A 13582-nucleotide genomic window follows, 5' to 3' on the forward strand; every position below is an offset into this window, starting at 1 on the left:
CATACCGATTCCCTCAAACTACCCAAAAAATGATGAATTTAATCGCTTAATAATTCGAATTTTTGGTGTCGATATAGATGGTTGAAATTTTTCAGAATGCCCCATACACATATGAGCATCGTAGAATCGTTGCTTAGCTTCAGTCGTTGCATGCCCAAATGTCATTTACGTTTTTTGCGGAATTAATCACTGACGAACGAGTCTGCATTCCCACGCGGCGTTTATATACCAGATAGAAAAAGGATGAAAATAAATGAAAAATGGGAAGACAAAAAAGTCTTGGTAAAAGTAATACAGTATAAAAAGGATGATACAGGGTTTTTCTCCGGGCTTGTGAGCCCCGAATTTATGCCCGGCTGCAGGGATCTTAGTAAATCATGAGATACGCGATCTGACGTGAGACGTTCTGTTTCGCAATCTACATATCTTCCCACGCGTAACATGCGCTATTGTAACGCCAAACGTGCAGCCTATAATAGGCGAACACTCGTTCGGTACTTTTACCTGCGCAAACATATTTCACCCATTCCTAGATGTCACCGTGGATGAAGCGTGTCGTTGTTATCGGCACTACTGTTACTCGTTAGTGTCAACAGGCACGCCAAATCCTCGTTATGGACATGACGATGTGTGAGTACACCCGAGTGAAGTCGATTCTGACCCCCCACGTTTGAACCAGTCAGAAATAAGTTCGGCTCCGGCAGCCTTTAACCAATCGCAGTGCTTCATCAAACAGGTACGTACACTTGGGGACAATGAATCTGAGACAGCTAATTTTTCACACTAGACAGTTATGTTGTCAACACAGTGAAACCTACAACGCTATAGTCGGCCGAGCGCGAAACAAACTCAGTCTCAATAAACGTAACGTAACCCATGACCGTCGATTCTAACCTTAGAATACCGCGATGACAATGAATCGTTGGATTGACACGTATTATAAGGTTAGATTCGCAGTCATGGGTTATGTTATGCTTATTGAGATTGAGTTTGTTTCGCGCTCCGCCGACTATGGCGCTGTAGGTTTCTCCGTGTTGCCAACATAACTGTCTAGTGTAAAAAATTGGCCATCTCAGATGCATTGTCCCCAAATGCACGTATGTGTTATCCAATAGGCGTAAACTAGACGCCAGTGCTGCCAACCTTATTTCGTACTCGCAAAAATTATAGGGGTCACAATCGACTTTACTCGGTGCACTTAGGTATCTACGGAGCCTACCACACACACATATCACTACTTCATGCACCAAGAGAAATTTCTAGTTGTGGTTTCATAGTAGAGAGTTGGCAATGATATTATGGAGGAGAGTCAGTTTAGCAATATTTAGTCATATTGGTTATAAACGGAGGGGAAACAGTGAAACTTAATTGGCACTCATCTCGTCTTTGCAGAGCAGATTAATCATCCAACTACGCGTGCGCGAGCTTTGTCGAATTTTTATTTAGGTTGGTCATGTCAAGCTTCAACTATCAACCCGGCTTATGGAGGTTACACAAGCGATGCAAATTTTTTGGTTTAAGCAGTTCTCAAGATGTGATGTAGTAATTCGGGAAGGCTTGGTAAACTTTTCTATGAATCATCATGACAACATATTTTCAATTGGCCACTTGCCACGGTGGAGTTTAATGGGTGCCTTATTGTTAGTAGATTTCGACGTTGACGTATACATCCCCAAATATCGAAGTCCTCGTATCTCAAACACGGAAAAAGGCTTGACAACCTCATTCTATACGCAATTATGAACAAAAACATTCCAATCCATTTTCATTTGTCGCAGAAATAAAGAAATGGCACGAATTCTCCGTATTTACTATGGCGATTTCGTAGAACCCGTGCCATTTCTCTATTTCTGCATCAAATCAAAATGAATCGCAATGTTTTTGTTCAGAATTGCATATATAATGTGTCTATTAAGCCCTTTTTCACATTCGAGATACATTTGATATTCCGTTTCGAGTGAGTTGTGCCCATGCCTGGCAGCAAAGATTTTGCAAAGGTACAATCTCACCGACCAATGAAAAATCATCTTGCCACATCAATTATTTGAGAAAAAAATCTCATTGCCCACACAAACTCCATTAAGCCGCGTTTGACAGCTTAACACTGGAATTTATAGGCCTCTGGTGACCTAGTAAACACCACACGGCTTTTACTGTGTCGCAGGCCTAATTAGTGTGTGTTTCGGGTAGAGTAGGTTCAATGCAGTTGAAGCTTCATGTGGCCAGGCTAGATAAAACGATGACTATTTCGCGCATGCGCAACCGCACGCCCAATCTGCTAAGTTTCACCATTTTTTCTCGGTATCTGTAGTTCATTTTGTAACTCGGGCACTGATTGTTGCTATTCCTTGATAGTGATCTTTCAAATCTGATAGGGGCCCTTAACAGATCTATCACTTATTACCGATTATTTTCGATTTATAGGATAAAAAATTTACATAAATGTCAATTGGTAATTGCGTTGAATGATTAAAAAAAATAACAGACGTACCCATCGCGGGACGCCTGGAAGAAGGAACTTCTTAAGCCGTTTTATGTTTTTATATTGAATTCACTTCAAGTGGAATACCTTACTCACTTACTGGAGCAATTAGTTATTACAAGCCTGGCTTTTCGAAGGTTTCCATAAAGACGATGTTTGAACGTAGAGATAATGCAGTTAATTAAGATCGTCCTCGCAATCGACGACGCCTTGGATACCTTCACAATAGTTGGGCCGATAATCGATTTCTAGAATTCACCTGTAGGTACACTGTAACCAAAGTGACCCAAGAGCCCGAAAATTGTGATCTACAGTAGAAACTCGATTATCCAAACCACGACTTAGTTTATTCAAAGATTCTGTTATCCGAACTGGTCCGAACAACGGCCAAATTTTTTTGGAACGAATATACACGATGTTAGATAAAAGAGATATCGGACAATGTACGGTCAGAGTGTTATGTTAAAATTAACAATATTGTCATTATCTTCATACGTAAAGTTAGTTAGAATGATTGACGTGTGTTAAGGGAGCTTTCCAGTGTGAAATTTTCAAAATATCGATTTTTTTTTTTTTTGCTTTATCGAATAGTATACACTCTTCCGAATATTCCCTGAAATTTTCATGCCGAAATTCAGATTATTTCGGTTACTGTACAGCATTTTTTGGAAGAAGGCAACGGAGCGCTACAGCTGCCGCGTCGGCCGTCTGCCCGTGCGACTGTTATTTCTATTGTCTCGTTCCTACCTGCACGTACATGAACTTGGCTCGCCAATTGTCGAAAATGTGAATTCGGACTATTGCATAATTTGCCGTTAATTAGCCGTAAATTAGTCGCGCGACTTATTTTTTTGTCGCACTCAATTTTCAAAAAAAAAGCGGATGGCGTGCTAAATTCTGGAAAATCAATCAATCACTGTGTGTGGCAACTAGCCCCAAAGCACGTATTCTGCGGCAAGCAGATAGTAGAAATCGCTACGCAGTGTGCTGTGTGCACCTTCAATGAAGGTTACGACCCAATTTTAAAAATTTTGAAGACGATGGGATGCACGATAGGGCCGAGCGCCGCAGATTTCGCCGCTAAGTACAAGAATGCGCGCATCATCCAAGCAAACCGCCAGGCGTCCCTGGATAGCAAAGAGGCGAGGACAGCTCGTCGGACTGAACAATCCATTGAGCACGATCTTTTCGAAGAAGCAGAAGGGATATTGTACGGACCTGGCATCGCTGATTGACCGTAAGTAAACGATTTACCTAAAATTTCCTCACTTGAAACTTTGAACGCGTTTTTCTCGAAACAGCATTTTTCAAAACGGTGTCCAACTTGGAGGGCAGAGTTTTAAAGCTATCGAGTTGAATTTTTTACACAATATTCTTAACGTCATTGTTTATCGTGCTATGGAAGCTTTTTTTTTTTTTTTGACATCTTCCTATTTTTTTGTTAAAAAACTGCCAAAAAAAATGCTAAAATCGATACTTTTTGTTCAAACCGGCGCCATTTTTGCAAAAAAAAAAAAAAAGAAAAAAGCCTCCATAGCACGAAAGCCAATTATATACCGATCAATAATCTTTTTGTGTTTTTTGTTTCAGATCAAAATTGTGACCCCCAACGTGGACACCACATCCAAGTGCATTTTCTGCAACAATTGTTTCATCATTTTTATAGATATTAATTAATGAATAAATCGATCCTTAAAAACTTGTTTAGTATTCTTCAATACCCAATTAATATACAAAAAAAAAACCAGACCGATTAGATTATTTTTTCTTTAAAAAAAAAAATCGCGAAAAACAGCGATTTTTTGGGCTGTCGCACTGGAAAGCTCCCTTAAAGCAACACATCGTGCATGTAAAAATGACATAAAAATATGCGTGTTAGGTTTCTAATGTTGTTAATCATGCAATATCGTTTTATCTAACAGTACCGCTCCACTATTCGAACTTTCGCTAATCAGATCTAGAACGTGTTTCAATTGATTCGGATAATCGAGGTTGTACTAGTTCATCTGGGACTTTTGGTTATACTGGGGCCATAGCGAAAATCACTTATGAAGTCTCCGACGTCAGTTCGTAGAATGACAGAGTTCTCGTAGCTAATAATATTGCACATTTTTAATATGATTTTTTTTGTATAATCTGTTTTCGTACCCACAATCTCGGACTCTTTACAATTGGAATTACGAACACATGCAAATCGATGTTTAGTCGATGATGTCCTTAAATGATGATAAAGGATGACTCCTTAAAGGCTAACGCCACTCTAGATTTTCAAGAAATCGATTATTTTTATTTTTTTTTTGCATATTCTTGTAGCTACAACTTTCAAGAATATTTTAGTGCAAGGTTAGTGTCGAATTTTCCAAAATTGAGAAAGTTATGAGCACTTGAGTGAAACAACTCAATAATGTGCGCCTCAATCAGAGCCGAGTTCAAGACTGGAAAGACCAGCTTGTGAGGAAACTGCGAATGCGGCAGACGGCCTCCAACATACCCCACGAATCGTCCATTAAGGGTGAGGGAAATTTCCATCCCATCTGATACAGAAATCATCGTCATAACCGAGGTGAAAACTTTGAGCGTGCTTATCTCGAGACTACATTTTTCAAGCTGGCTAGACACGTAACTTCAACAAACATTTACCGATTTAATTGAAATTTACACTGTAGCTTCAAATTTACGTTATCTAAAGAAGCACGCGGGAATTTTGTGATATCTTATTAATTTTTCGATTTATAAACAGTTGTCCAAGTCATTTTTCGTCAAAAATGGAAACTTTGTTTCGATCAAAGTTCTTCAACTGAGTTCTGAGGCCTCCATTTTGTTGAGACTAATAGTTCAAAAAATCATTAACTATCTTTAAACTGTATACAATAAGCCCTTTAAACAGATTTTCAATTGCATGTACTTTATTGTTGTAAAAAATTCTCAAAAATGGGCTTCTCTTCATCTCTAGAGTGGCGTTGCTGTTTAGATCTCATATGTTACGTTTAGTGTTTTGCAATTTTATTGTACAACAAACTCCTGCTCGTTCCTTGTAACATGCTTAATAATCCCCAGATGGTATTTTGTGACAAACAAAGTGAACAATAGATATTAGTATCCAATTAACACGTATCATCTCTTTTATATTTTACAAAAAAAACTGCGTTACGACATTGTGGAATCTAAAACATTCCAATAAACTCTGGCACGCACGTCTTCATGTTTCACAGATTTAATCTTCAGGGAACACGAATTCATTTCACGGAATCACGGATCACGGAATCGCAACAGTCGAAAATATTTATGGTTTTATTACTTTCATGCTCATTGTCAAGCATGTCCCAAATATCACATTTGCCAACATCTCTGCACAGGCAAAAAGTTCTGCATAAAATTGGCAGTCTCTCAACAAAAACAGCGCATCAGGAGTTGGGTTTGGCAACCACAGAAATTAAGCCTGGAATCAATGCTTTCTCACCCATGGTATGTACGATACGACCGAAAAAGTCCTGTAATGTAGGTATAAAATTGAAGACACAAAAGTGACTGAAAACAAAAGGACGAATGCATAAACTTATTGAAATACAGCACAAAAAGGCAATATAGGAAGATAGATGACGCATGTAGGACACGGTCACAGCCTTATCTTCATGACGATATAAAGTCAACTCACATTTTAGTATTTACTATTTCACATTGTTTCCTATCGTATCACATATGCTTGATAACGTTGGTGCATGTTCACGTAAGTGGACCACTAGTTCCGAATATAAGCTCCCAGTATACATTTTTGGGACAAAACATAACCGGTCCGATAATATGGAGCACTTGACACGGTGGTGGCGTAATACCGAATGATATACAAAGCGTCCAGTATCTCGGTCTAAAGGTGTAACCATGACGTAAACCAGGACGCAAGGCATCCAATTGATCCAATCTACCTTAAGACGTGAAGAAATTTAATCACTTCTGCAACAGTCGAGATGCGGGTCGCATCTTACCCTATTGGAAATGCCTATGTGATAAATGTTACGAAAAACCACCTAGTAATTTATATGGTTAACAGTACGAATTTATGATCGAATTCTTTTTTTACTGTTTAACACATCATTCGTTGTGTGATTTAGTACCTGAATTTTTACATGTTTTATCAGCTAACTTCAATATCAAACAGAATTTGCTCAACGAAATTTATGATTGGTAATTCAAATGATAAAATAATGCGATATTCTCTTAAATCTGAGTAACCGAGTAATCAAACACAATTTCAGCAATAACCTCATACTTGATTGACGTGTGAGAAAATTGAACACAGATGTAACACTTTCATTCAACGTATTTTTATATCAACTCAAAATACATAGTGGCCGATGCGTTCTATAACAAATGCTAAAATAAGTATAAAATGCGATGCTTCAGTATACTTATAATATTTCCACATAATAATAATAACAATTACATTACTAATAACATGAACAACATCACTAATAATAATAATAATGTCAATAATAATGATGATGATGATGATACTGATGTTTAAAAAGTTATATAAACATATTTAAGAAATATCTATAATTATGTAATTATGCCTTATTGTTTGTAGCAATGATGGTGGTCTTGGTGATTTTTTTCTGTTCTCTATCCTTTTTCTTTTTTCTTCCGTGTGGCAATGCTAATCACGATAGGAATAGTGATAGTACAGACAGTAATACTAATAACATTACACATTTAAGATTTTCAACTTTTTAGTTCAATTTTCATTTGTTTTTCTTTGTTTTAATTTTGTTTGAAAAGTTAGAAAACTAATATATCTGACACGCCGATAGCTATATGCGGCACTGCGTCAATTACAGGATATTATTATCGTAAATCAGTATATTGTATGGACAATTAAATTGAACGAATAAATATTGTTCACTTTGTAATGATTCAAATATAACCGCGCAATGAACACGACACGAGCGGATGAGGTTAGACCCAGGGAGTAGGGCACCGAGTCACAAATTTAAAATTGAAGTAGTTGCTTGGTCTACGTCTCTCTAGGAGGAAGGTGGTGCGGAGGTTCCCCTCTCCGAAATCAAGACTTAACAGATCGAAAATCGACGAACTAATAATAATAAAGTAAATTTAAACCACGAGGACGAACATTTCAAATTAATTATTATACACTCCAAAAGTCAAGCCAAATTTAAAGAGAGACGATGTAAAACGAAGAAACAACAAAAGTGAAATCCAAGAATATAGTGCCTCGACGAAAGACAGTTATTTACAATTATTTATAATTTTAACAATATACACCAGTTTTAACAATACACACATGGAATGAATGAATGAATTTTAAACCAAAAGACGGCTCGTGTTTTAATATATTTATTAATGAATTAAAATTTCACTCTGCTATTAGTACCTTATGAAATGTACTTAATATTGATTGCGCATAGTTTTCAATTTTCAAAATAGTCTTATAACTTGGAAGACTAAGGCCTACATACTATGTAAAATATAAACAGCAGTTGACTGAATTATCCGCCGATGAAATAGAATTAATTCATGTGGACCAAGGGTAATTTGACTCTGTTATAGTTAGTTACTAGATGAAGGATATTCTTTGGTTATGACGAAAAGTGAAAATGGTTCAAACCTTCGTAGCTACGACAACCAGAAATTTGTTTCGGTGTAACGGATCAACTGCAGTGAACCATCCGGTGCGAGTATTAGGTGCATGCCTAAATTAAAATATATCATACGAACGATGCAGAACAAACTGCCAACACGTAGAAATGACGCAGTGCATAACATACATCACATTATATAATGTATGTATGGTTTATAATACACTATTGAGACCTTCGATTAGTCTTATTTGCGAACTGATTGGCTGCATTAAGTGTGTCACGCATGATGCACTTAGACGCGAATGAGATGAATTGTAAATTAGAGCCGAAGCTAGAAAGGCAGCATCCGCAGCAAGCTTCGGGTAAACAAGACGGCAAAGTAATACGAAACCGCAGATTTGAGTAGGTGGGAGATGACGTCACTCGACGCTTACCAATGGCCTCGCCGTGTTTGGCAAAACTGAAACGTGTACGTCGGTACAATGGGACAATTGGGCTCATTAGTCCCGTATCATTTGCATAAGGTATTATCATGTATATAATATATGTGGAATTAGCAGCAATAATTTATAATCCACGTCAACGCATTTATTTTCCGAAAACAGCAAGTTTCCTGCAGCTGCTGCAAATTCTACTCGGTTTTTCGCCATAGTATAAATTGCAGTGTACTATTTCTACGCGGAATTGAGGAGTCATTCATTTTTTAATAGCTATAAATTCTCGGTTGATCTGACGTTGCGATAATAAACGTCATTGAAGTGTATCCGCAAATCTGCATTTATGTACCTATGTAGACGAGAATGAAAATTACTGCAACTTCTGAATGGTTTGTATGATTATGACCATAGGCAGGAACAGTAAGGAATATGTTACAACCATTGTAGGCGTCTCTTTATTTGCTGGCGGCCTTATACTTATATGTATGTGTGTCAAGAAAGCCATTTTGCGGTATTTGAGAAGAAAGCACAAGATTTAGGGCATATTTTGGAAAGGCTGTATACTTGATACGCGTCTACTGCTTACAATTAGACGTAAGCGCTGCGAAACACGCTCTTTACGCGTTTATAATACACCTCTGAACAATACATCACACAGCACATCAATTATGTCATTCGATATTCATAACTCTCGAGTTTTGTTATAAAAGATGAGTGAGAAAAAACTGACTGACAAACTGTTGCTCCATGCTTTTGTCAGCCTTATGAATAATCAAGAATCCAATTGTCAATTACTAACGATTAGACAACCATTTTCGTAAGGTCATCGACTTTATAAATTTGTACAATTACAAACTTCTCGAGTACAAAGAGAACTGCTTCTCATAATCACGAACATCGACTACGTGCGGCAAATAAGTTGTATTGCGCAAAAATGATATCAATTCAAATCAAAAATGAGATGAGCATAAATTTTGAACTCGTAACTTCAAATGCGAAATAAAATTTAAACAAAATTCTCCAGTTCTGGCTTCGATGATTGATTGAAAAGCTCGAAAAGACAGTTGGCTAAGATTACTTATTTGCCTTAACAAATTATTGCAGAAAACTCCATACGTTTTTGTATTATAATCTCCTGTTGCAAATATTCACTCTCAGTATTGACCGCGTACATTCATCCTTTAGAGACGTAGATTTGATTAGATGGTGACTTTCAAAAATGAAAACAATAAAAGTAATTGTCGATTTAGTCGAGTGCATGAGTGTTGCGAAATAAACTACGATTGTTTACTCAATAAAAACAAGTTCTTACTTTATTATTCAGTACTGCGAAGGAGAACCGACTAACTCTATACATCAAACGGAAGCGACTAGGACGAACTTGCTAAAAGTAGAACCTGCCACCTGCAGGAATTTGATGGAACCAAGTTTATACTAGTAAAGTTAAATTGTCAAATCACAACAGTTATTCATTTCCCTGAGATCGCCCGTTCGCACCATTACTTGGAAACAGCGGTTCCGATTACTCTTTCAATAAAGTCGAGCATCAAAGACATCCTGACATAGGCATCAGGAACTCCGGAAGCACATGGCGACCGACCCCAGGAAACGACGCCGACTAGCGTACCGTTATACACTAGAGGACCACCGCTGTCACCCTGCAAGGTAAAAGTCTCTCTGTTATAAGCAGCTTAGGACTACTTTTGTATCATATTGTCACGAACCACTCGACGTCATACTCACGCTGCAAACCGCAGATCCAACACCTCTCAAAGCACACAGATGCACGTCGTCCACTTCTTCTCTGAGCGTCTCCCTGCATTCCGTGTTATTGATTGCCACCACCCATAGATACTGAAGCTTTGTGGGCACAGCATTGCTCTCAGAAAATAACCTGCCCCATCCACTGACCAGTAGCTCAGCACCATCGGGAGGATCAACCGTAGCTATAGGAATCGGCGATTGAAGAGACGTCACCGTCAATTCCGTAGCTAGCTGCAACAAACAACGTGGGAATGAGTTACACCTTCGCTCATACTAAAAGGAATCGGTTAAATTTAGCATATCGATTCCCGAGCTTTGTCGGACTTTCATGCAGCGGGCTCCCTGAAGCTTCAGCTTTCAAACGCGTCTTCCGAATGTCACGTAGGTAATGCGGATTTTTCTAGGTTAAGCAGTCCTCGAACAGTTGCCTCAGTGATTTGGGAAGGCTTGGGACACTTCTGTTGCTCACTGGCTGATATCTGATGACCGCTATGAGTCAACATGACAGCATAATTTCAATTCGCAACTTGATACGGGAGACACAATGGAGTTGAATTGTTTTGCGCATGCGCAATCGGCCATTTAGCCTGCTTTAAGCTTGATTAATCAGATTTTTGATTGATGAGGTATTAAATCGAACATCTACGTCACAGTACCCTGAGCCTTTAATTCAAAGTCTGATCGATCAAATTATTAGCTTTCGTTAGATACACCAGCTTGAAGATACATGAGTGTCGGAATGCCAAGGCATCTAGCCGACGTGTGTTCGTTTTATCCCATTAGATGATCGTTTTCTTACCGTCAAAATTGCGATATCGTATTTCCAATAGTCTGACGAACCGACATAACTCTCGTGAGATGTTACTTCAACGACACCATGGGTCTCGCCACCACTTTCCAAACTGTTGGTGCCCGTAATGACTGTCAGTTGACTGATATTTATACCCGGGACACAATGCGCCGCAGTGACAATATGCAAGACAGTGATTATGGACCCTCCACAAAAGGGCCAGCCATTCAATCTCAATGACACTTGGTAGGGAATTGCACCTTCTTCAGCCTGTGCCCCTCCAACGATGCGCGATTCCAGCCCGACATCGAAATTAATCGACGCACCTGTTCATTTTGAATAATGAATTTTACTTAAAAACTTAGGCAAATGTTGCAGTGAACGTAAAATCAAGACGCGGAAATGGTCGTCGACAGCTGTAAATGACCATACAGAATTAATATTGACAGAACAATTCAGCCAAGGCCGATATTCTGTATTAATTTCAAATTTTCACTAACACCTTCGTTCATTCAGAATTATTTCAGAATCATTTTATCGACTGATGATGTTACTAACCGTTAGTAAATATCACACTAAGCCCAAACACGAGACAGAAGACTATTTGATGATGAAATAGACTCATGGTTAGCCGAAGGACAGTGTAACTCTGACTTGGCGTCAAAAATCAAAAGTTCAACTGTCTGTTAACGAAAGACCCATTTTTGTAGATTTTTAAGAATAGTAGATTACACTTATCACTCGACATGTAGCACTTGATCACAATGATAAATCGTTTTGAAGATACAGTCATGTGCTGACGCTGCTCCGACAATAAATCCTTTATAACATTAATATCAGTCATAAACCATTATTATAATCAACGGACATTATTACATTATTCGGATATTTCCTGATTCTAGCGAAAATTTTTAAAAGAGACTGTTTTAGTATACTAAATGCACGTGAGATCAGACATAAGTAAAGATTTTAATTGTTGTCATTCTAAAGTAATTATCTCTAATTGAAAATTACTCGTAAGCATAAACATTCTGCGTCCTTCGAATTGCAAGATATTTCTTTTTTAAGAAGGTTCTACAACGATTATCCAAAAAACTATCCGAAAATCCGCTAGGTGATATCTAAAATGTTTTGATGCTGGATCATATGTGAACGCGTACTTTATCTGATTTACTTATTTGTTGCAAGCACATATCATCTTCGATTAAGAAAGACAACATTAGACGTACAAGCAAATTGGTATATATTAGGGTGGTCCTTTTTCAGGGTGTTGACGAATTTTTTCCAGCTCATTCCCCAAAACAACTTCAAATAATTCATAAACAATTGCCTAATTTTTTCAGATTTTTACCTCAACTCTAACTCGTTCCGCTAACAGGATGGATTTCCCCATTGAAAATACACGTATTTCAGACACATTCTCAGTATATATTTTATTGTAGGTGTACTGATGTTCAAAAATATCCATTACTACGAGGTTTTAGTCGGTATTAGTGTTACTATTTGATAAAAAATTTACATCATCATACCAGGCAATTTATACGAATTGCTGCTGAAATTCCTCGAGATTGCAGTGTATGATGGTGTGAATTTTTTGTCAGATAGCAACACTGATGCCCACTAAAACCTCGTAGCCATGGGTTTTTTTGTAAACATTATTACTCTTACTAAAATAATATATACTGACAATGTGTCCGAAATAAGTGTATTTTAATTGAGAAAATCCATCCTGTTGGCAAGATGGCTTAGTGTTGAGGTAAAAGTCAGAAAAAATTAGGCAATCGCTTTTGAATTACTTGAAGTACGATTTTAGGGGGTGAGCCGAAAAAAATTCGTCAATACCCTAAATAAGGCCCACCCGCGTATATATGAAATATGTATTATATTCTGGTAAAGTAAAGGCGTCGATCTGACGCTTAAAGGAGACCTGCCTCCAGCGTCCGAATGTGTTTCCATAGCGACCGCCGTATCTGCGAAATATTCGTAATATGTAATTTCAGCGCGAGCCCCGCATTACATTGATTCATATTCTACAAACTGTCACTAAATTATTCAAGACTGGGATATAAATTTATAAAGTAAAGTATAGTCACCAACGCTCTGTAGGAACAGTAAAACACTACGTACTCTAAAAATATGATACCGTAATTACTGTAACAGGTTGCTATGACCCATCATTTGAAATTTGTGAGATTTCGGATCAGAGGGAATTAAAACGAATATGATTGATTGAATTTTATTCGCAAATGGGTTCACACTATTGCAAATATGAGCATTTAAAATTGCGTAACTCATTTTAGGTCAGCAAGCTACGGCGACTACATTTGGTTATTTTGCCAAAACGCCCAATGGACAGGCAATCAGAGTACAGATGTACTCTCAATTGCCGAAATGCAGGCGGATTTAACCGAAATGTACTCCGAATTGCATACGTGCAGGCGGATAATTACATTATTATACCGTGATTTTTTCTAAACACGAAACAATCCTGATTGCGTGCCTGATTCAAGTA

The 13582-nt window shown here is 37.9% G+C and overlaps 1 protein-coding gene across 1 annotated transcript; it reads right to left on the reverse strand.

Moving 5' to 3' along the window:
* Window positions 1–8944: 8944 nt before the first annotated feature.
* On the reverse strand, window positions 8945–11821 carry LOC124178874 (trypsin delta-like). Its single transcript, XM_046562640.1, has 4 exons — window positions 11629–11821; window positions 11080–11396; window positions 10260–10511; window positions 8945–10174 (listed from the first exon to the last, which is right to left on the reverse strand). The coding sequence occupies exons 1-4, from the start codon at window positions 11693–11695 to the stop codon at window positions 10016–10018; spliced, it is 795 nt and encodes a 264-aa protein (XP_046418596.1). The 5' UTR covers window positions 11696–11821; the 3' UTR covers window positions 8945–10015.
* Window positions 11822–13582: the final 1761 nt, after the last annotated feature.

This window comes from Neodiprion fabricii, chromosome 3, assembly GCF_021155785.1.
Source record: "Neodiprion fabricii isolate iyNeoFabr1 chromosome 3, iyNeoFabr1.1, whole genome shotgun sequence".
Lineage (NCBI taxonomy): Eukaryota > Metazoa > Arthropoda > Insecta > Hymenoptera > Diprionidae > Neodiprion > Neodiprion fabricii.

Coding starts and splice junctions, on each gene's coding strand:
- LOC124178874 (XM_046562640.1), bottom strand. CDS start 11,695: ATGAGTCTATTTCATCATCAAATAGTCTTCTGTCTCGTGTTTGGGCTT. Junction 11,397..11,628: donor TAGTGTGATATTTACTAACG/GTTAGTAACATC, acceptor CAAAATGAACAG/GTGCGTCGATTAATTTCGAT. Junction 10,512..11,079: donor ACGATATCGCAATTTTGACG/GTAAGAAAACGA, acceptor TGTTTGTTGCAG/CTAGCTACGGAATTGACGGT.